General features: G+C 39.3%; 1 protein-coding gene across 9 annotated transcripts; it reads left to right on the forward strand.

The window, feature by feature from the left end:
• Positions 1-514: 514 nt before the first annotated feature.
• On the forward strand, positions 515-21,282 carry LUC7L3 (LUC7 like 3 pre-mRNA splicing factor). Of its 9 annotated transcripts, none has more exons than XR_008469387.1 (13): positions 515-733; positions 7,660-7,726; positions 8,761-8,800; positions 9,035-9,179; positions 11,433-11,507; positions 11,597-11,701; positions 12,503-12,664; positions 13,156-13,439; positions 13,998-14,158; positions 19,135-19,275; positions 19,381-19,486; positions 19,905-19,983; positions 20,828-21,282. XR_008469387.1 is itself a non-coding variant. In XM_054221446.1 (13 exons), exons 1-12 carry the CDS (start codon positions 635-637, stop codon positions 19,927-19,929), a joined length of 1,410 nt encoding a protein of 469 aa, XP_054077421.1. In that variant the 5' UTR covers positions 515-634; the 3' UTR covers positions 19,930-19,970; positions 20,828-21,282. The 9 variants fall into 9 exon arrangements, 7 of the variants coding, with proteins under 7 accessions (XP_054077421.1, XP_054077420.1, XP_054077422.1 ...); XM_054221446.1 differs by having other exon boundaries at positions 19,905-19,970; XR_008469388.1 differs by lacking the exon at positions 19,381-19,486 and having other exon boundaries at positions 19,135-19,328; positions 19,905-19,970.
• The last annotated feature ends 1,133 nt before the right edge of the window (positions 21,283-22,415 follow it).

The raw sequence follows: 22,415 nt of genomic DNA on the forward strand, positions 1-22,415 counted from the left end.
AGCCTGTTCCAACGCTTGACAACCCTTTTGGTGAAGAAATTTTTCCGAATATCCATCTAAACCTCCCCTGGTGCAGCTTGAGGCCATTCGCTCTTGTCCTGTCGCCTGTTCCTTGGGAGAAGAAACTGACCCCCCCCGGCTACCCCCTCCTTTCAGGCAGTTGCAGAGAGCGAGAAGGTCTCCCCTCAGCCTCCTCTTCTCCAGGCTGAACACCCACAGCTCCCTCAGCCGCCCCTCACAAGGCTTGTCCTCCAGACCCCTCACTAACTTCCCTGCCCTTCTCTGGACACATGACAACTGCCCCAGGCCAGGCAGGAAGGGGACCAGCCCCCTCCCCGCTTTCCCCCCGCCACCATCTCGAGCCTGAAGCCGCGGGTGGGTGAGGATGGAGGATGGAGGATGGAGGATGAAGGATGAAGGATGAAGGATGAAGGATGGCGGCCGCCAGCGGGCCGAGCCCGCGCTCCGCCGGGCCCCAGAGGCGGCGAGGCGGCGCGCGGTGCATTGTGGGCAGGGCTAGGAGCCGCGCCGCCATTTTGTCTCTGTCACCCTCGGCGGCGGCGCGGTCTGTCGGGGAGGAGAGGCGGCGGCGGAGCCGGTGTTTGGCGAGGGGGGATTCGGCCAGGAGGACACGATGATATCGGCCGCCCAGCTCCTAGATGAGCTTATGGGCCGGGACAGAAACCTGGCCCCAGATGAGAAGCGCAGCAACGTGCGGTGGGACCATGAGAGCGTGAGTGAAGCGCGGAGCCGCCTCTCCCCTCCCTCCCTCCCTCCTCCCCATCCCTCTCGCAGGGCCGGGGTTTGGCCGTAGCGACACGGGCCGCGGGTGCTACAGCTTCTGCCGGCCCGGGAACAGCAGCGGGGGCGAGGGGAAGGGAAGGGATGAGGTGCCGGCCATGGAGGGGTGCGGGCCGGGCCCTTGGTGCGGGGCCCGAGGCTGCGGGGCTCCTGCATGGCGGCCGCGGGGCGGGCCAGGCCCGGGCCGTTGCGCGGGAACCTCACTGAGCCTTGAGACGAGGAGGAGGAACCGGGTGGCCGGGAGGGAGGAGGATCCCGCCATAGCAAGGCTGTGCGAGGGGGTTTGCGCCGTTGTTTGGGCTGCTGGGAGGAGAGCGGCCTTGTGTTTTGGGCCTCGGCGCAAGGCGGGGAGGCTGTGTTCGCCGTGGCGTGTTCTCCACACGGGGGGGGTGGTAAACGGGAACAGGGGTTCTGAGAGGCCTGGTGGTGTCTGGGATCTCCCGTGGGGAAAGAGAAAACTAACGTGCTGGGGGCGGGGGGGGGTGCGCGGCCGGGCATTGTGAAATTCTGTTTTTCTGAAGCCTGTTGGCGTGCACGAAGGGAGATGAGGCAGATGTTAGTAGTTTGGGAGACAAGTGTTTCTGGGTTTCTTCCTGAGTGTGGTGTTGGAGAAAGAAACAGAAGAGTACAGACATTCTGACTTAACTATCTGGATGTTGTAGCACAAGGAAGAACCATAAGATTTTTGAAACTGAGGATTTTGCTAAGAAAAGCTTAATTCCTTCTGTACTTTCTCAGTCAAAGGGACTTCCAAAGCTCCTGGGGGGAACTAACCTAAACAGTACTATTGTTTAGTAGTACATATGTATTTTTTGTTAATGTGGTGATTCATTAATTTTCTGCAATAAAGAGTGCAAACAAGAGTTTTTATATTATTTATATTATTATTACTACTGTTATTGTGGAGTGGGGTTTCTCCCCAGATATGGTTGAGCTTTAGTGAATGATGACTTTTAGTGACATCCATCATAGTGTATATAAGTGATCGTAGTTATCTTCCAAAAAAATCAATGGTAGTTAGAAAGTCCCTATAGCTGCTTCTTTGGGAGAGATGAACACTCTGCTAAACGCTTTTTTTCCCTCGTTCATCGTATATTTTTGTGAGTTATTTTGTATGTTAAAGTGTCATAGTTGGAATAGTTTATTTATTACCTGTGTGATAGGAATTTCTGTGGTTTAAGCTGCAAAAAGCATTTAGCTCTTACCGGCCTCCCCCCCCCCCCCCACCTTAGCATCTTCTTGGGATGCTGCTAAATTGGGAGGAGGGAAAAACGCTTGCTTTTGGCATTCTAAATTGCGTCTGAATCACAGAGGTGGGAATTTCATGCTTTCAAGCAAGAGTTATGCCATTTTAAGGATGGCTAGTACGTGTTTTAATTTGTCTCGGAATGCATGAGATAAGGACAAATATCTGTCTTGCCTTAGACTCTGCAAGTGCAAGGAACTCACCACACCCCACCCCTTCCGAAAAATACTGCTGTATAGGTAAGCTATGCGTGTCAGGAGGAAATAGTGAGTTCAGGAAGTTTTCATGACCTTCTTAATGTCTTTGTAGACTTTTCTTACTAACAAAACATTATTATTCAGTTGGGCGTTCAGTTACATCTTTTCTTTTGATTCTGAACTCAAGGTAAGGAATTGTCCAGCTTTGGAAATAGGTAGTAAATGGCTTGAGCCGTGTTGGTCCAGGTAGAATAGATAAGGGGATTGTTTTGGTTTATTTCTTAAGGTGAGAAAGACCTTCCCCCCCACCCCCCCCAGTCAAGTTCAGATTACTTCCTTCGTTTTCAAATGAGCACGTTTTTCAATTTTAGGCTGTAGAGATTGACTATAACTGTAGGAATCTGTCTCTAAGCTGTTGTTCGGTTTTGTTGTTTCAGAAATGAGGCTTTGTCTCTTCTTCCCAGTCCTCCTTTGACAGTTTAGGAAGTGTAGAGCTGTCCTGTATCTGAGGCCAGTGGGAAATTTACAGGCTTAAGGTTGAGCCTTTCGGTCTTGCAGGAACTGCTGCTGTTTGCTCTGCTCTTGCTTTTATTTATGAAGTTTATAGGACCGTAATTAAATGCTACCTCTCTGAAAGGAATGTTTTCATGGATTCCTATAGTCAACTGACAAGTTAATAAAAAAATTTTCCTCTGTTAAAACATAAAGATGTGTTTCAGTTTCACTTCCTGCGTCACCTAAAGATTAAATTTGCAATGCTGACATGTTTTACAAGTCAGGAAACGTAGATAAGGTTCAAATAATAACATTAATTCATCTGCTTGACTGCTGTTTTGCTTTTCAGATGAAATGCATGTGCTAATGTCGTCTCTTGTAAAATTAGACATATATCAACATGTAGCCTTTTGAATTTAAGCATGTTGTACTCATACCAAAGTTTAGGATTTTGTGTCACATTTCATCGGTGTTAGATATGGAAGGTTATCAAAACAAGCTCATCTCTATTTTCTTTATCATTTGTAAATTGCACCTAGGTAGCTATCAAAAACTATGTGGAAGATGCAATGAAATAGGAGTAAGTTGTTTTAAAGGTGTGTAAGCAGAGTGTGTGATAGGTGAGCATTTATTTGCAGTTCTAATGAAACACGTTGATCATGTATTGTAAAGCCTTTTCAAGAGCTTAAGTTCTTACTTTAAAACTTTGACATGATTAAAGCCTTTAATCTTAAAAAATTGAAATCCCAGTTGCTGTATATTTCAGTATTGCAGCATGTCCTTAGATGATCAATTCTAGTTTTGGGATAAAGGCTTTCTGTTTTGTATGCAGGAGGAAATTATTAGTATCATATATTTTAGTCTTTCTGTTTACTGTCATATCCGTAAACAAAGTGTATTTATGGAACAGTAACTTGATTGATGCACGCATTCTTGCTTTAATATGCCCCCTATACAAAACCAAGTTCGTGTGGAAACAGCAATTGCGTAAGAGTGCTCAGGCTATTCTGTAGTACAAGAAAGCCAAGGGTTGGCTGCCCCATGCTTCATATGAGGCTTTGAGATTGTGATGGTTCCTTCAAGGTAAATTTAGCGTTTTCAGAAAGCAGGGAGGGCTGAAGAGCTGTTATGGGCAAATGACTGTGAGCGATTGTGTCTCATAGGAGTGCTGTTTCTCAAAAGATAGGTTCTGTATTTTAAATATTATTTGATGGTATTAGCTATTTACGATGTGTTACACTTTTATTTTTTCAATGCCAGATACCTAAATTGGTTTGCATCTAGATAGAATCTCAGAACTTAATCCTCCAGGAGGTGAGGACTTAAATGTTACTTGTTTTGGAAGAATATTAGTAATGGCAGGTTATCTGTAAGAGTGGGGTGTTTGTTTGGTTTTGGGTGGATGGGCATTGCTCATAAAATGTCTGATGCATATGAACTTTAGTGGTATCAAAGAACTCATCTATATGAAGGAATTTTGTAGGTTTTGGTGTATCAGCCACAACCTGATGGATTTTACTCTTAGCCTTTTACTAGGAATTGTCTGCCTAAAGGAATTTGCTTACATAATTGTTTATTACAGTTATACTGGTACTTCTCCATCAGTAAGTAATTTCTTGCAGAAGTGGAACATGTTAGTATAGGAGTATTAATGATATAGAGCTGTCAATAGTTTCTTCATATGGGAAAGCTTTGAATTGGTTCACACTGCGGAAGCCATTCTTGTCAGCTTAGCCAACTTTGAGGTGAAGGATACGACTTTCCTACCTCCAGGAGATTCCAAAGATTAGTGAATTTGAGATGAAGAAGTGGCAAGTTCCAAGTGTCTGTCTGTATTTGTCCTAGTGCCTTACCAAAATGCGAGACCCTAAGGGCTTAGCGGAACAAGCTATGGCAATTCCTGCTGCGATAGTTTGACAGTAGCATTCCTCTCTGTTCCACCTTCTTGGTAGTGGAGTCATCACAACAATTTGGCAAAAAGGAATAAGTGCTTGTTAGCTGTATAGGTAAATATCCATACTAAAATGCCTGTTGCTCTCTTTCTGCAAATGCGAAATGTATTTCCATAATACTTCTGACTTTTGCTAAGTGCAGTGCTCTGATAAGCCATGGATGAGTAATGCCATTTGAAGCATATCACCTCTGTTTCAGTCCTTTAGTGCCTCTGTGATGCTTCAGCCATTTCTCGGCCCTTTCTATTCTTGCTCATCATTGATTACTTAAGACCAACTGTAAATGCAGCTGACTGGCATCTACAGTCTGTCAAGGCAGATGTACCACACAGGGAGGCTAAGCCAGAATGATAACTTTCAAGATAGCTGCAAGATTCTCTAAAGTAATGTTTTTCTGTTGAAGCAAAAACAGTTGAAGAGCATAGTGAAATAGGTATTAGAAAGGGAGAGAATTGCTACAGACGTGCTAGTCTGAACCACTCTAATGTAAGTATTTCTCTGCAGTCTGCCTCTTCAGAGAGAATGTCAAGGAATTCACTAGGTACCATAGTATCCAAAGCTAGTTAGGAGAAAATTAATGCAGCTTTTCAGTGTGTGTTGTCTTATTGTTTTTTAAATATATAAATAATTAATACAGTGTGTGGCATATGTTTAAGCTGCATATTTTAGTATTGGTCACTACAGTTTTTGGCTGTAACTATCAGCTCATAAGAGGAGGCTTTTCCTGGCAGTGCTGCTTCATGAAGCTGTGGCTGCCCCATCCCTGGAGGGGTTCAAGGCCAGGCTGGAGGGGGCTTGGAGCAACCTGGTCTGGTGGGAGGTGTCCCTGCGCAGGGCAGGGGGGTGGAACTAGATGATCTTCAAGGTCCCTTCCAACCCAAACCATTCCATGGTTCTATGAGAAAATATTTTTAATTATTTCCCGTGTTGTTTTGGGGTGTTTTTTTTCTTCATTGTACTTCTGCCTCTTGTAACTTTTCCTTTGCTCCTTTTGTTGCTACTTGTTTCAGAACTGTTAAAGGCCAATTTCCATAATTTTTGAGCTGGTAGAAGACATTCTATAATTCTTTTTTACAGCGTAGTACAGACAAACAGACAGAGTATTGTTATGCTCTCTGTCTTAGGAAATTGTCTCATCCATCCCTGAATTTTTTTGGGGGAAATGCCTTTTCACCTACCCTAATACTGGGATGTGAGAATAAGAAAATGCAGGAGAAAGAGAATGGAGAGAGAAATTATATTTATATTGACTAGTACAGGAGTTCATCACAGAAGCTGCTCCCTTGAAACAACTTTATGTTAAAACAAGGGATATTGCAGCTGTCAGAGAAGAGAGCAGATTCTGAAACCAGATTTTGTCCAGTAGCTTCCTGAGAAGAAGAAAATTCATGATTTTGTGTGGTGGTTTTTTAACTATTCTTGATAAATTGCTTCAAATAGGTGCCACAGTATCTTAATGTGGATCACAAGAGAAGTATTCAGATTATACAACAACACATATTTTTGTTTTGTTTTTCATGTCCATGGCTTGTTAGTAGAAAGCTTCATTGTTTTTCCATGTAATCTGTAAGGCAGTCAGTCCAGTTTTAACTTCCGTAGTCTAGCAGTTAGCATGGTAAAATAAATGACTGATCTAATTTGATCAACTGGTGTTGCAGGCATTTCAGTGAGGTGTTGGTGTGAGGTAGGTTTTGGGTCCGTCTCCTAAGCCCCATTTGTTAAAATACTTCAAAATGTATCTTAGGAAATAGTATGTCGCAAATCTTTGTCCACAGTATATATGAAAGTATTAGAACTGGGCTGCAATACACAGTAGCAATTATTAGATTTGCCAAATATTAGAAACTGGTCTATCATAAAAGAGATGTTAGAAGAATGTCCAAGCTAGTTTTGAATTGACAATTAATGGTAGTCACATCCAGGGGAAGGGTCTATTGAAGAATTAATTATTTAAGATTGCTTATAAAGTTAGGTGTGAAAGTATTTCTGATTTTTATCTTTTTGGCTGTTCTCATGGATAGACAGAAGATATTTCTAAGTATGAACTTCAAGAACTGACCAACTTGCCTAGCTAAGCCCATGCTCATGGGTGAGGGTGAATAATCTTTTTAACAAAAGCTGATTTTTATCCCATCGTATGTTAAGTATTTACTGGCTAGCCTGACAAGCTGGGTTTTTTTCTAACTTTCTGCTGGTATTTTTCAGTTTTAAAAAAGAACCTGACTTGCTAATGTAAAAATAGGCTACATAGAAACAAAACAAACCATTTTTTAATTGACAGGAAACCAGGTTAAAATTAATGTCTTCTGTGTCTGCCTTAAGGGATATACAGTGTCCCTGCATATTGTTCTTAAAGTAGGAATTTTTAAAAGCATTGTGATGAGGGAGCTTTTGGATAGCTGTCATGTGTGTTTTTAAGTCTTTTAATTGACCTCAGAATCCTTGAGGCAGTACCTTATGTTTGAATGCTGATGGCTCCTCTTCTCCAAGCCATTGAAGAAATGGGGGCTGAACACAAAGCCCTTACAGACAAGCTGAGAGGACCTTGCTTTCATGCTCCCATGGCATGATGTTCTCTCCCCTTGTAGGTTTTCATGGTTAAGGAATTTTGCAGAAACTTTTTTCATAGTCCAATCTGATTTAACTCGTTCAGAAATATCAAATACTATATTATATTTATAAATAGGTGGCACTTCCCTGTGATCTTAAATATTTACTGGTAAAATTAAGAAACACTATTACTGGAATGGAAAGTAAGATTTTTGGTGTTTTCTCTTAGGATGCACCTTGTAGCACTTACTACTACCAAGTAACACAAAGGTAGAGGATGTACGGGTGTGTTTTAGAAATTTAGTGGTCTACAAAGGGGATTTTTACACTATATTTTAGAAAATATAAACAATTACCTAAAATTGCTAATTCATGAGGAAAAAAAAATGATGCCTTTTTCTTTCTTCTCCTCTGTCAGGTTTGTAAATACTACCTTTGTGGCTTTTGCCCAGCTGAATTATTTACAAATACCCGTTCCGATTTAGGTAAGTCTGTAAGTCTTGTCATTTTTATTTGCTTATATGTAATTACAATTGAACTGTTGTTTGCAAGCTACATTTTTATTGTTTAATGCTCTGTCAAAACCCTCTGAAAACAGACTTTCTCTCTTTTTTAAGGATTGCTGGTGAAATAGTATGTTAAGAGCAATATTTATTCCAGATCCTTCTTCCTCTAAGTGAAAGTACTTTTTTTCATATTTTTTTTTTCGTACAGTGTAAGCTAAGTTATTGGGTGTGGGGTGGTTTTCTTCTCCTGAATTGTTGGCTTCTGGTTTGTTTTTTTTCTACCTGGGCAGCGTTTTAACTTATTTTTGTGTGAGTATACATTTTGAGCTTCATTACTTTAGAGACTCATTTACTGTAATAGTTATTACTGAAGGCCATCTCTACATTACTAGTAGCTTTCAAGCAATGGTATACAGACAACATGTAGTTTGGAGATGGTAACTAGGAAAAACAGGCTTCTTGTCTTAGCATTAATTTCCAAGTCCATTTAAGAGTTTGATAGACTGGGGAAGGTGTGGAATTTTAACGTATCTGCCTTCATGAACTCGGGCTACATACCTCTGAGTTTACTGTGAAGAACATTGTCTGGAGCTGTGACAGTAGCGCTTGTTGAAAATTACCCTTTATATGTCATTTTACCCTTGTTTGTGTTTGTTTGGGTTTTTTTTTGTTTTGTTTTTTGTTTTTTTTTTTTTAAGGCCCCAGATGTTTAAGATATTATGTTGTTTGTGCAGCTTTACCAATGTATAACTTGATCTGGAAATTCTATTTTATACGAAGGCTTTATATGTGATTCAGAATCTCCTTCGGTTTTATAATTACTAAACCATATTGGCGTTCTTTTTCTTTAATGTGTCTTTCAACCTCCAAGCAAAGGAAGCAGAAAGGCAGGCATTAAAGTCCCTGTGAAGTGTTTATAGCTCTGTTCTATCATGGTGCACAAAGAAATGCTGATGTAGTGTGGATACAGCATGCAAGAATGCAAGCTTAAACATTTTGTGTGGTCTTTTTAGGTCCTTGTGAAAAAATTCATGATGAAAATCTACGTAAACAGTAAGTATGCTAGTTGATATGTTAATCCACCAAATAGTGCTACTAGTATGCCTGAAATTTTTAAAAAGCAGCCCAGCCACAAGAAACTAATTGCTTTTTGATTCATGTAAACATTTATTTAAATGTATAGTATTTTCTTACCTTGAGCAAGAATTTATAACATTGCAGGTTTTATTATTTATTTTTCATATAATATGGAGTGACATGAGCTTTCATTTTTAAAATATTTTACAGGTATGAGAAGAGCTCTCGTTTTATGAAAGTGGGCTATGAAAGAGACTTCTTACGCTACTTACAAAGCTTACTTGCAGAGGTAGAACGCAGAATTCGAAGAGGCCATGCTCGTTTGGCACTGTCACAGAATCAACAGTCTTCTGGGGTGAGTCTGGAAGAATCATTGAGGCAATTTTTCCTCTAGATAGCGTCCTCATGTTCTTTTTATCTTGTTGCTTTGAGTAAAATATATTGTTTTCCAGAAGATTCCCATTAGATAAGTCTCTTCGTCTGTTAGCCAGCGGATTGCATTTAGGCCTAATGGACACGTCAGGTGGCTCCACAGTCAACAAGAGTCCCTCTCTGTTCTCCTCGTCTCTGTTTTCCTCAGAATCAGTATCTGTTCTCCGCCCTGTCAAGTGTTGCCTTTACCCTGTTAACCTCAGTTTACCTTCTCTCCCTTAGTTGCATATTCCTCCTTCCCTCCACTGGGAAGATATTTCATGGTGATATTACTGAAGTAGGCAAGTTCTGGGTCTTTCAGCAGCTGATGGAGCTAAATCCCCCCCATCAGATGCCACGCTTAGGCAGTAGCCTCTTTCTGCTCCAGCACCACCATTGGCAGGCAATGATGGAATCAGGAAAATTTGAGAAAGAAATAATTCTGTGCAACTTTTCTCAGTTCCAGGCTGCATACTAGACAGCTCTTAATTAAAAACTTAAACTGACTGGGAGAAAAATTTCACCTGTTTCCTCCACTCTTTTTTTTTTTTCTTTCCTCCCCTCATTGGTTTGGAGCAGTGACTGTGGCCTGTGCTCTGAGAGTTTCCTGACTGCTACGGAAGCCTTGCTCCTTTTTGCTGCCCCAAGTAATTGTTCTGTACAAAGTCCAGTTGCTTCAGAAGGAGCTGTGAGCAGTATCTTCAGTCAAGAGAGCTTATTGGCTGGGGAGTAGAGCAAAGGTTGTGGGCGAAGCAGATATAAGTCTATTCTGGCAGCTTACAGAGAGAACATTACTAACAAGTACATTTTGGATGAAGTGAGATTCTTTTTGCGTTTATGCTCAGAAATTAAATTTCAGAGCCTGCAGAAATTCTAAGTCATACTTGAGTGTCTACAAGGGTACGTAATAGCTTGTCACGTCCCACTCTCAGTAAAGAGGGAGGGTAAGTGACTTCAGATTCGTAAATTCTCAACAGTGCGGACTAAGGTGAGATAAATCTCAAGGTCCATATACAAACATTTATTAGCTTCCCAAAATGGTTAGTATAGGTCTTAACAAGTCCACGATAATTGGTTAGGTATATAACGAATTATGGCAAGTGGCGAGGTATGCATTGTGTTTCTTAACAACAGGTATAGGACAACTTATGGCAAGTGGTACTTAAGGTCATGCTTAAGGTCGTTAGTTAACAACTCTAACTGTTACTTAACAATTCTAAGAGAAAAGAGAAACTGAGGGATACAGAAAGGAAAAGACAGAGAAAAAGACAGATATAAAGAGATCACTGGTCCTGGTTCCAGGTCTTTTTCAGGGAATCTTCCCAGGCATAATCATCTTCTTTCTTGGGAAAAATCTTCCCAGACACTATCTTCTTCTTTTGTTTCTTCTTTGTTCCCCCCTCTAGGGGCACTTATTTTCCCCTTTTATGTTTGCTGAATTAGTGTGGTCCACCCCCCTTGCTGAGGACAGCCTCGTCTCAGGTTTCTCCCTTCTCCCAGGTGACGTGTAGCATGATTTGGGTGGAGAGATGAGTGCCATAGTCATACATGTTTAGCATGATCTCGGTAATCTTCATTAGCATATGCAGGCGTGTGCGCTTTCATATGCATTTTGCGGATAATGAAGCAAAGGTCACCCATCAGACACAATGGCCTTGAGAACTGAGAACTAGCAAGCTCACCACACGAGTGGCAGAACTATCTTGTCTTCACAAGACAGTTCTCCCACACTTTCACGCGCCGGAAGTGTTAGCCTTATCAGTTCTTTGAAGGCCAGGCATGCATTATTTATTTCCTTGCGAGTGTTTGAGGCATTCCGTTGAAGGTTTGGAGGGCCTTCTTCCCCTCGTCAGGGAATTTACAGTCCGTCCCTTACATAGCTACATGGCAGTTTCAGAGTTTAAATTTAGGACTTTGAATTCGGATGTCTTACCTTCTATGGGCAGGGCCTTGAACATTTTTGTTGATTTAGGAGGAATTAGTGTGACTAGAACTTGCTTCACTCTGCAAGAGGTGGAGTAAGCTGTCTTGAGGAGTGGTTTATGTTAGACTAGACTGTTATTAGGAGGTCCTCGTGGGAGAAGAGGCAGGAGGATGTTATTCCTGAAGTGTCTCTGGAATATGAGAAGACACACATTCATGTGTTTTACAGGTATTTTAACTTAATAAAAAAGGACTCACTTGTACTGTTTGACAGGGAGCGGGACCTACCGGTAAAAATGAAGAGAAGATTCAGGTGTTAACTGACAAAATTGATGTACTTCTACAACAGGTGAGTGTTTTTTATCCCCTGTAACAGAGATCTCTTGCTTTTGTTACTTGATTAAAAATTATAGTTGAATTTTTTTTATTGTCCTTCAGATTGAAGAACTAGGTTCAGAAGGGAAGGTAGAAGAGGCACAAGGAATGATGAAACTTGTTGAACAGTTAAAGGAAGAGAGAGAATTGCTGAGGTCTACAACTTCAGTAAGTAATGTGGTTGTAGTTTTGTCAGACTTGTTTCAAAATTTGGTGCAACGGTACGTTCTTAATAACCTTGTCCCTACACTGAAGGCACGCAAGTTCTGTGCAGAATTTATTAGGCAATAACATGACATTTAAATGCGTTAGTGCGGTGCGTTGATTTAGCATGCTACCTTGAGAGTGGGTTTCACACCCACACAAATTATGACATTATTTACACAGCAGTCCTACAGGTGAGCTTCTATCTCACTGTAGTTCAGGTCTCAGTTTAACTTTGCTGTGTAGCCTCCGCGATATTATTTCACTGAATTAGCAATCTGTGTTACAGAAAGCCCTTGTGTTAGGGCTGTGACTAAAGACAGGCTTCTGTCTGACTTAGAGAGCTACAGAAGCCAAAAGTAATGAGTTAGTAGCAAGTTCCTGTCAACAAAAACGATATCATATTTAAACATTATATTTTGTTGTTTAATCATATGCTCCAATTGCGATTCCTGTTTTATTTTTTTTAAAGTTCTTAAATGTTGCAGGCAATAGTGCTTGTGTCCATGTTATATGATTCAGCAACATTGCATGGCAATAATCACTTGGGTTTATGTTGAAATTCCAGTGTATTTCTTGTATGTCTGTTGAAACAGTAAATTAATTTCACCACCATCCTTGTCCTGTTCATCCCAGCAGGCACAGTGCTCCGAGGACAAAGCATGCAGTTCTGATTTTCAGCTTTTCACTAGTGCCTAGGATTTGACAACAGTAACAATAAAGTTTTAAACCTCTTCTGCTTTATCAAATATTTTTCTTTTGCAGACAATTGAGAGCTTTGCAGCCCAAGAAAAGCAAATGGAAGTTTGTGAAGTTTGTGGAGCCTTTTTAATTGTAGGAGATGCGCAGTCCAGGGTAGATGACCACTTGATGGGAAAGCAGCACATGGGTTATGCCAAAATAAAAGCTACTGTAGAAGACTTAAAAGTAAGCATCTCTCCAGTTACTGAACATAAAAAATTGCTTGGAGGCTTCTTATAGTAAATAAAAGCCTATCCAGTGGACTTTCTCAAGTTGGTGAAATACTCCAGAGATGGTATAGAAAAATTAAATGGAATGCCACTGCACATTTAGCATTGTGCTTGCACTGACATTCTTTGTCATAGGTGATAACATGAGGTATAAGCAAAGGTGTAAATTCAGGCAGGAATTTTTTGCAGCCTTTGTAAAGAACTGTTATGTGGCCTCTGTTACTGTGAGAATGACAAGCAAAAACGTTCTGCAAGACAAAGGATTTCCATTTCAGGGATTCTAGAAAGTGCTTCCATGTAGGCCATCCTTTTGTTTCAAAAAAAAAAAACAAACCCTGAAATATTTTAAAAGCTTAAGCTTCTACATCTTCAGAATGTATAAACTAAGTTATATTGAATGATTTGTCTCGAGTAATCTTAATTTCTTTCTGTGAACCTTTTTTTAAGGAAAAATTACGAAAAAGAACAGAAGAACCTGACCGTGATGACAGGTTAAAAAAAGAGAAACAAGAACGAGAAGAGAGAGAGAAAGAGAGGGAACGGGAAAGAGAAGAGCGGGAAAGGAAGAGACGACGTGAAGAAGAAGAAAAGGAAAAAGAGAGGGCTCGTGATAGAGAGAGACGTAAAAGGAGTCGTTCACGGAGTAGACATTCAAGCAGAACATCTGACAGAAGATGCAGCCGTTCACGAGACCACAAAAGATCAAGAAGCAGAGAAAGGCGGCGAAGCAGGTATGTATGTGTGTGTGCGTGTAAGTATTTTCGTGCAACTTCACAAAATGTAAAAATCCTGCGGGGACTTGATCTGTCAGCCTGGGTCACATCACTGATTTTTTTAGCTTCACTGTTCTTATCTCTAAGTGAAGACATGCTTTACTTGTTCTAAGGCTAAGCAAGTTTTGCTGCATGTTCACTGGCTACTCCCCGTTTTTTGGAAGTAGACACCATTGTGGTGGAAGTGGTATTAGAAGGGAGCTTTGAGTCGACAAATGCTCCCCAAGAACAGGATCTTGTTTTGATTTTTTTCCTTGAGTTGGTCTCTAATTCATAGCAGTGGATAATTTTTAAGCTTTGTGCTTGAATGAGTAAATAAAGAAGGCAATATGAAGCCGGATCTTATGTACTAAGAAATATTTATATACAGTATGCTATGTCTTGTTTTAAATATTTGTTTTCTGCAAAAAATCAATGTATTAGAAAGTGCTCCTGGTTTACTATTGTATCTTCTTATCTGAGTTAGAAAATACCAGCTGACACTTAACGTTTTTAAAATTTTCTCTGAATGTTAAGGAGTCGTGACCGAAGAAGAAGCAGAAGTCATGATAGATCAGAAAGAAAACATAGGTCTCGTAGTAGGGACAGGAGACGATCAAAAAGCCGGGATCGGAAATCCTACAAGCACAGAAGCAAAAGCAGAGAGAGAGAACAAGACAGGAAGTCAAAAGAAAAAGGTATGTTTGTGTGAAGACTGAGTTCATATCAAGTTCTGAAATTAATCCTCCCCTAAAATCTCAAAAGTTCTTAGTCTTTCAGTGAGTGACTGAAAGTTCTTCTTAGCATCAAATCAGATCTGATTTTATATGCTGTATATGTTGCTGTTAACCAATTTGAAGCATTTTGCTTGTTCCGGTTATTGTTAATGCAAGTGCATGTATACATACACCCCAGTGTCCACCTTTTATCTGTTACAGTAGTTATTAAAAGTTTACTGCTTTGTCTGCAAATTGAGTGTGTGAGGATTTTCATGTATTTTAAGATGTGTTTACTGTTTACCTTTAGAAAATCATAAGCCTGTAATTAGATTTTCATAAGAGTGAATATCTTCTATTTCTACTGTTAGCAGATATTTCTGTAATTATTACCCTTTGCTGGTACATGTTTTGTAGGAGATTGGTAGCTGGTTTTTCACCTGTACGGTCTATTACTTCTGTAGACTATCGTGTTTCCTTTATTTTCCTTTAACAGTGCTTTTTTTTTCTTTTTTTTCCTAATCTATGAATGCAGTCCAAGATAAATCTTGCAGAATTTCTGTAATGCTCTAAATTACAGTTTCATGCCTTCTCCCCAATCTCCTGCTCTTCCCCACATCCTTCCCCCTTGTTGTTTTTTGGTTTGTTTTGTTTTTCCAAATGCAGTGAGATTTGCTTTGTCAGTATTAGTCCTTGGAACACTTCTATAACAGTACATGCCATGTACAACAGCATTGATGGTGACTCACTGCTTCATCAAAGGCTGGTGTTCAGACGCTTTACTTTAAGTAGGATTAAAAAGAGCTACAGAGAGAACAGTACAGATTCACATTCTGTGAAAAGATACTAATTCACTGTTATTGCTAAATTTCCCTCTTTAAAAGTCTTTTAAAACTTCTGGAGGAAGGTAATACTGACTTCTGGCTTAAACCACTGGCTCTGCTGGGGTGCTGGCTAATGTCCAGTCTGAGACAGTCACCCTGCTTCATTATTAGAGCTGACCGTCAGTAACGGATTAAACAATTCTAAGGTACTTATGAGGTTCTCTGGAATGAAAGGTGCTATGTGCATGTTTCTGGATTGCATGGGCCGGTCGGCCCTACCCTTACTTTTCCATATTTATCCAGTGGATTAGTTCCCAAAATGTTCGTAATGCTTCGTGTATTTTTCTTGCCTGACTTCCTTAGACCGTTTTAATTTTTCTGGTTTATACTACGGTGCATCTTTAGTATTGATTCTTCTGTCATTTTGCTTTGCCCTTTATAAGCAAGTGGGTTTTTACTGCTTGCTCTTCAGCAGTAGAACTGATGCGTAGTGTTTCAACTCAGATTCAGTATTGTAGCCTATATCTGTCCATTTGTTACTTTATTCCTACCTGATACTGTGCCTTTTTTGCCTACTTTATGAACAGATTTCTGGTACTTAGTCAAGAATGTCCTATTCAGTATTCTGTGTGTATCTAGGCATATAAATAACTGTGTTCTTATTTATTCAGATTTGGTCTGTTTCTGAGTTTAATGGCTTTTCAGTTCTTTCCTTAATCCTTCCATAAACAGATAAGCTAGTGAACTTTCTTCAGCATCTCAATATTTTTAGTTTTAACTTGACTGATTTCCTTGCTGGACGTTTATTTGCTGCTTGCTACTTTCTTCCTCCAGAAATGAGAACAGTGAGGTGATGCTATGAGCTGTGATGAAAATTCCACCTGGGAAAATCAATTATGTTTTTTGACTATGTAATCATAACATTTGTAGAAACACAAATAGGCCCTAGAGCAGGACTGTAATGCTGAACAAGTTTGTGTTTTTCCCTTTGTTGGGAAAATCTTTAATTAAAAAAAAAAAGAGGGGAAAAACAAAAAAAAAACCCCAAACCGATAGTATTTAACAAGCAAGCATTGAATTTCCTTGATGAAGATGTAAACACCATTGCATCGTCATGTTTGCAATGTGGCATTTTAGGTATTGAGTTAAGTAAATAGCTCTAGAGGTTCATATATCTGAAGCGTGTGGCTGGCTACCTGCTCTGCTGTTTGCACAAGAAGAAGTAATGTAGAAGTTAAGTCATAACTTATTACATTTACTGCTCCATTGGGAATATTGGCTTCAGAATCTAATTGTCTTTATATCCACCATTGATCTGCAGTTATAAAAGTAAGCAGCAAAGACCTGGCTGTAACTACTCATGGTAGTGCCTTTCATCTTGAAATCTCAAACTGCTTTATAATGAATCTTAGCAGGAAAAAAACCAAGGCACAATTGCGTAAGACTTGCCTACTGTTACACATTAAATTAGTGCCATACGTTTAAAATTCAGAAGTCCTGGCTTCTCGTTCACTTAAATACTGTGGAATACAGCAACTTTTAAGATTGTAAGAAAAACGTATATGTAAAAATGGTGACACTTAATTCCTGACTCAAGCTTCAGGAACAGGGATATGGGAGCCTGCCAGCCATAAACATCGGCTGAGCATTAGCTTAATATAAACCAGCAGAACACAACTACTGTTCAACTTCAGAGTAGGTGAAATAGATTTCTTTTTTTAAGAAAAGGAAAACATGTGTTCTGCAAGTACCTTCATTTTATGAAGGGTTAATATTGGAACATGCCTCCAGACCACTTTAACCTGGCTCTTTACTTTCCTTAATCTGGATTCATATACATAATTATATTCATAATTATATTTGTGATTGTGTTTTCATGATAGTGATTAAACCTCAGCAAATACTGTCAGAACACCCAAACCCTCAGCAATACTGGATATTATGTTTGACTGATTTTTGTGTTCTCCGAACAGTAAAACCATTCACATTATCTTGGTAAGAATTCTCACAAAATATATCTTAGTTGCCCACACAAACTCAATCAGAAAAATGTGCATGTGTTGAATCAGGAAGCAAAGTCAATATTATGTGATTATACCTAATAGATCACAGCTGAAATAATATATGCAGTTTCAACAGCAAACTAATTGTATGTGCTTTTAAAGAAAGAAATCTTACTGATTGAAAAATACAGTGGAGGAACTTAACTGCTTGCAGATACTCCAGGAGTTGAAAGAAGTTCAGTTATTGGACTATTTGTTGAATCCACTTTCAGTTTTGCTTGGCAAACCGGAGGTTTGCTATGGTAAACCTATTTTATTATTAAAGTTTTTGGAAGAGGTTCATCTTTCATAGCACAGTTTAATAGTAGGTTTTTAACCTTAAACAAAATTACCCTTCCTGACCAAATTCAAGAAACAAACAAGACAGAACAAAACCCTGCACACTGCACATCATAGGGCTATTAAGATCTACCATATCTACATAGGACAGAAGATAAGATTATTGGACTGACTACTAGTCCTCTGCGGGGAAACAAGACTACTATTCCTCAGTGGATCTACGTGTGCATCGGAGATACCTATAAGACACAAAAAGAAGACTTTTTAACAAGGTTAGTTAGAGTGCAATCTACCTGCGGAGTTGCAAAACCGAGGGCAGACAGATACAAAATCATTAGTTCTTCAGTTAGCTTTTTGGCATTGCTGCGTGCTTTCTCCAAGCACCGTGCACTGGATGTGCTGCTTCAGGTGAAACCTCAGTAGTAGCGTTCATTAGGCAGTTGCCCTCCTTTTGGTGTGGGGGCTTTACCCCTCCCTTTGGTGGTCTGTTTTAAAACAAAGAAGTTGGGATGTTGCTTCTCTTTTAAAGCTTAATTTCTACTTTGTCTTCTGGAATATAAAAGCGTGTTATGCCAGTCTAGGTGATAACGTTATTTAAAATAGCTTTTTCAGAGTGTTCGATCTGTGCGCTTCTGTTGGGGATATATATATATTTATATTATTTTAATTGCCCGGATAGCAGGGAATAATCGGAAAAAAGAGCATGAATGTTGTTCTGTATGATGACATCTGAGAGGTTGGTTTTTCGGATTTATTTTTTTTTCTTTCCAAAGTGTCTTTACTGATCAAAGGTTGAATAATATGGTGTGAAATAATACAGAAAGAATTGATATTTTTATTAAATTTGCAAATACCGAAGTTACGGATGAGGCACGGAGCTCTAATACTGAATGTTTTTCATCCCGTGGAAATATTTTTACTTCTGGCTTCCTTCCTTCTTTGAAGATTATTGAGGAAAAGATAAGTTTTTTCAGCAGTGTAGCAAACTCTTCAGTCAGCTTTCCAATTCATGATGAAATTGTGGGGTCCTTAGAATCTTGCTGTTCTTTGCCTTTGGAAAAATGCTGCTTTCTATATATCTTCCAAACTGTCTCCCCAAGCCTTTTTAATGAGTGGATTATAAATGACGGCCACTTTTGTGAATTGAGAATTAGTGATGACAAGCATGCAGCTTCTGTGACGTACTGTACAGTAAAGTTAATTTTGATTGTCACTGTGATCCCCACCTTCAAAGCTAGCGGTGCTTAATATTGTTTGTTTCCCCAAGTATTTGATTGTTTGGGGTTGCTAGTTTTTTTTAATTGGCAAGTATTGATTTATTTGATGATGCACTGATGCATTGTCCCATCACTCTCTTCTGATTCTCTTTTCAAGAATCGTGTTTAAGAGAATTGTATACCAAAGAAGGCCACACGCATCATAAATTAAAACTTGGGGACAAAAAGAGCCCCACGATAAGTAAGGAAGCCGTGCACCATAATTACACATTTGCCTAACTTCTTGAGTGCCTTCTCCCCCCAGTTTGTATATCTCAACAGACAGATGAGCAGCTGCCTCTGTTAGGAGGTCTGTCCTTTCTCCTCTTTTCCCCACCCTGTACTGTCCCCTTTGACCTTTTTTTGTACCCTCTCCATTCCAGCATGGTAGTCTGAAGCCTATTTCTGTAACTTTTTGAGTATTACTGTTATTGCTATAGAAAGTAATTACCCCATTTTGTATGCAATATATATCTCACCTGTGCAATGTTTGTTTTTACTTTGAAATCCATGGTCAATGTCTTCTTTCATGGCAGAAAAGAGGGGATCTGATGATAAAAAAAGTAGTGTGAAGTCCAGTAGTCGAGAAAAACAGAGTGAAGACACAAATACAGACTCGAAGGAGAGTGATACTAAGAATGAGGTCAATGGGACCAGTGAAGACATTAAATCTGAAGGTGACACTCAGTCCAATTAAAACTGATCTGATATGACCTCAGATCAGACAGAGGTAAGTGCATTATTTCAAACTTTGATTAGGGCTTTTTGTTACTGTTTAACAGTGCAGCGTAAGTATGCACAGATGAAGATGGAACTAAGCCAAGTAAGAAGACATACTAAAGCACCTTCTGAAGGAAAAGACAGTGTAGTCCTGCAAAACATTTTGAGGTACATTGTTTTGTCTCAGCTATTTTGTAGCAGACTCGTGCCCCCCATTAGTGTGCCTCTTTGGGACATATTTGTAATATAGCCACCATAGAAAAATTAATTATCCTTTTTTATTTTTAGGGATTTTGTTATCGTTTTTTTTAAAAAAAAGTTGAACTGTTTTTGTATTTAAGTCCATATTGTGTTGGTACATCAGCAGAAACTTTTGCTTTAATACTTAATATTTGAGGCACATGTTGGACTACTTTGTTTTCATATAAACTGCTAGTATTTCTTTGTCAAGGATGTTTCTAGTTTTTTTGCTTTATTGCCTTGCATTCTAATGCAGTTTGTTCTGTAACTCGAGAGCCAGTAGCATTGGATTGATGGAAGTGTAGGGTTTATGAATTATTGCAGCTGACTACCATACCTCACACAGCGTTGGTGTTGTGAGCGGCCCATGAAAAGCCAAATTAAAAATCAAGGATTCAGTCAAACTAAGCAGGTACTCATGCCAGGTACTCCTTTCTCTACCCACATCCATGTTTGAATGCTGTTGCCTGTAATCTTTAAGCTTACTGTTGTGTTTTTGATTTTCAAGATAGTGCAAAGGACTTTTTGTGTATTGTGTGAATACTGTTAATCTGATGTTAACAGAATGGAATTTTCTTTCAACTGTATGTAGGGATGCAGTGCTGCCCAGAATTAGATATCTTTAAAGAGTTTAAAATGCAATAAACACTACATAATAATCGCCTTGTTACTTTCAATGCAATTCAAGTCTTTAAGAGGTATGTGTTTAATATTTCCTACTGTGTAGGAGAATTTGCGGTCAGCCATAGTACAGAGGAATGGAATGGCTGATAACAGGCTTCTAAGGCAAATGTAAATACAAAGACAGATGCCACCAAATGATTACAATGTTCATGGCAAGAATGTATGCTGAAAAACTGTTTGTTGGAAATGAAAGAGCTAAACAATGGGAAATACGAATACTGTATTAATAGGAAACCTTGAAGTTTTTTCCCCACTCTTGACATAGCTTTCTTACTCTTACAGAAGGTCTTTAGTTGTATACCTGAAATAAGGAACTAACAATGGAGAGTACAGCTGATAAATGAGCTTCTTGCAACATAAATTGTTACTCTAGTTTCACTATTTATGCTAGGAACTCTTAAACACTTAATGTTGATTATTAAATCATTAATGCTACATTATTGCTTCTGAAGCCAGTCATGTTCAATGTTGACACTTTTGTAGAGTTAAGATGACAGCTAACAACTGGGCCAATATATAGGAATGGTAAACTAAATGCTCTTAATGCTGTCTAATTGTCTGTTTTCCCAAAATTTTGCGTTATAGGACTACTACATGAAGAGTCTGCGAAGACAGCGGAAGACAGCTTAAACTGAAGATCTGCTTTAAAATGAGGTGAAAGAAAGCTGTAGTGGCGTAGAAAAATATAAAGTTGAGTTAGAAATTTTTTTTTTTTTTTATAAAATTTAATTCAGGACTGGTGTTTCCTCCCAGAGTTCAGAAAGATGTGTTGATAATAGCACATATGCTACTGAGAATATAAGTCCTGTATCCTTTTTTTCTTTAAGACTTTTTAAGATAAGAAACCAACATAACCTGAACACATGGCTTGCTCAGTGTTTAATTGCAAGTTTTCATTCTTGGACTTTAAAACACAAGAATAAATGTTTAGTATTTGTGTGACTCGAACTAAAATGAATCCCATTTTTACAACTAAGCTATTCCTAGCTTCTTGATATACGAGAAATGGAAATAAAGTATCTTTGAATTTCTGTTACAAATTTGATTGTCTCTGTCATTGAACGTTTAATATTAAATAAGTCTCTTTCCTAATAAATCTACTCATGTCTTCAAGCCTAGTCCATTAATTTGGATGCTTAGTTATTGTGTTTGTGGGTTTGGGGTTTTTCTGGTGCCATCAGTTAGTATTTCATTTCAAGCTTACTTTTTCAGCAGTTAGATGACTCTTGGATTCTGTGTCCCCTAAAAAGTGTGACTTATGCTGCAGTTGGTTAAGAAATTGCAGAAATCTTGCAATAAAAATGCAGACCTTTATAAAGCAGTTAGACTTACAGCGTTGTCATAAAGATGCCACTGCTGAGATTGGCCATCAGACTGCCTTTATATTTGCATTGTAGTTTGGAATATTAATTAAGAACTGGATGCTGTTGGTAAGCACGCCCAGTCTGCATGTTACACCAGATAAAAGGGAAAAGTGACATCCCTTACGCTTTCTTGTGACGCTGTAGTGCAAGCAAGTGTAGTTCTTGTTGGGAAAGAACCTCAATGTGTACTGGTCAGCAGTAGAGGCAGTAAAGTGTACTTCAGTGCTGTGTCTGTAAAGCATTGAATTTACTTTTTTTTTAAAAAAAAAAAAGCATTATCCTTCATATTAGTACTCAGGACTTGACTATACATGAAACTGAAGCCATACATGGACAGAGCACTATTGTAACTTGCTTGTCGTAACGGTGGTGTGCCTTGTATCCTCCGCTTGTGGAAATGCGCTCCTGAAAGGACCTGTGTGTTGGTCCCTCTGGTGAAAGGAGGGCTGGGGTTTGGATAAGGAGGGATACCACATGCAGGCTGCCATGCTCCCTTTCTGACTTTTATCTTTCTAAAGCAGGCACCTGTAGGGGGGCACAGGGGACTGAGACTGGGCAGTAGGGTACTTTTTAAAAAACTTAACAAGAAAAATTAATGCGAGTGGGCGCAAGTGAAATTGTAACTAAGTTCTTATTACAGACATTGCGTAAACACCTATTCCTTTTGAAACTTTTGTAAGAGACGTGATTCAGCTACTGCCTGAATATTTTACTTCTTTCAGTGGCTCAAATGTTTGTCTTGCACCTTCCATTGCAGGACTAGCGTTTTCCCTTATTTTGCACAGGTATAAATGTGCAAGTTACTTGTA

This window comes from Rissa tridactyla, chromosome 15 (assembly GCF_028500815.1).
Source record: "Rissa tridactyla isolate bRisTri1 chromosome 15, bRisTri1.patW.cur.20221130, whole genome shotgun sequence".
Taxonomy (NCBI): Eukaryota; Metazoa; Chordata; class Aves; order Charadriiformes; family Laridae; genus Rissa; species Rissa tridactyla.

Bases quoted from the DNA above. Each gene is read 5' to 3' on its own strand.
- LUC7L3 (XM_054221444.1), top strand. From the start codon at position 635: ATGATATCGGCCGCCCAGCTCCTAGATGAGCTTATGGGCCGGGACAGA. The intron at 8,801-9,034 runs GTAAGTATGCTA...AATATTTTACAG, and splicing joins GATGAAAATCTACGTAAACA to GTATGAGAAGAGCTCTCGTT. The intron at 11,508-11,596 runs GTGAGTGTTTTT...ATTGTCCTTCAG, and splicing joins TTGATGTACTTCTACAACAG to ATTGAAGAACTAGGTTCAGA.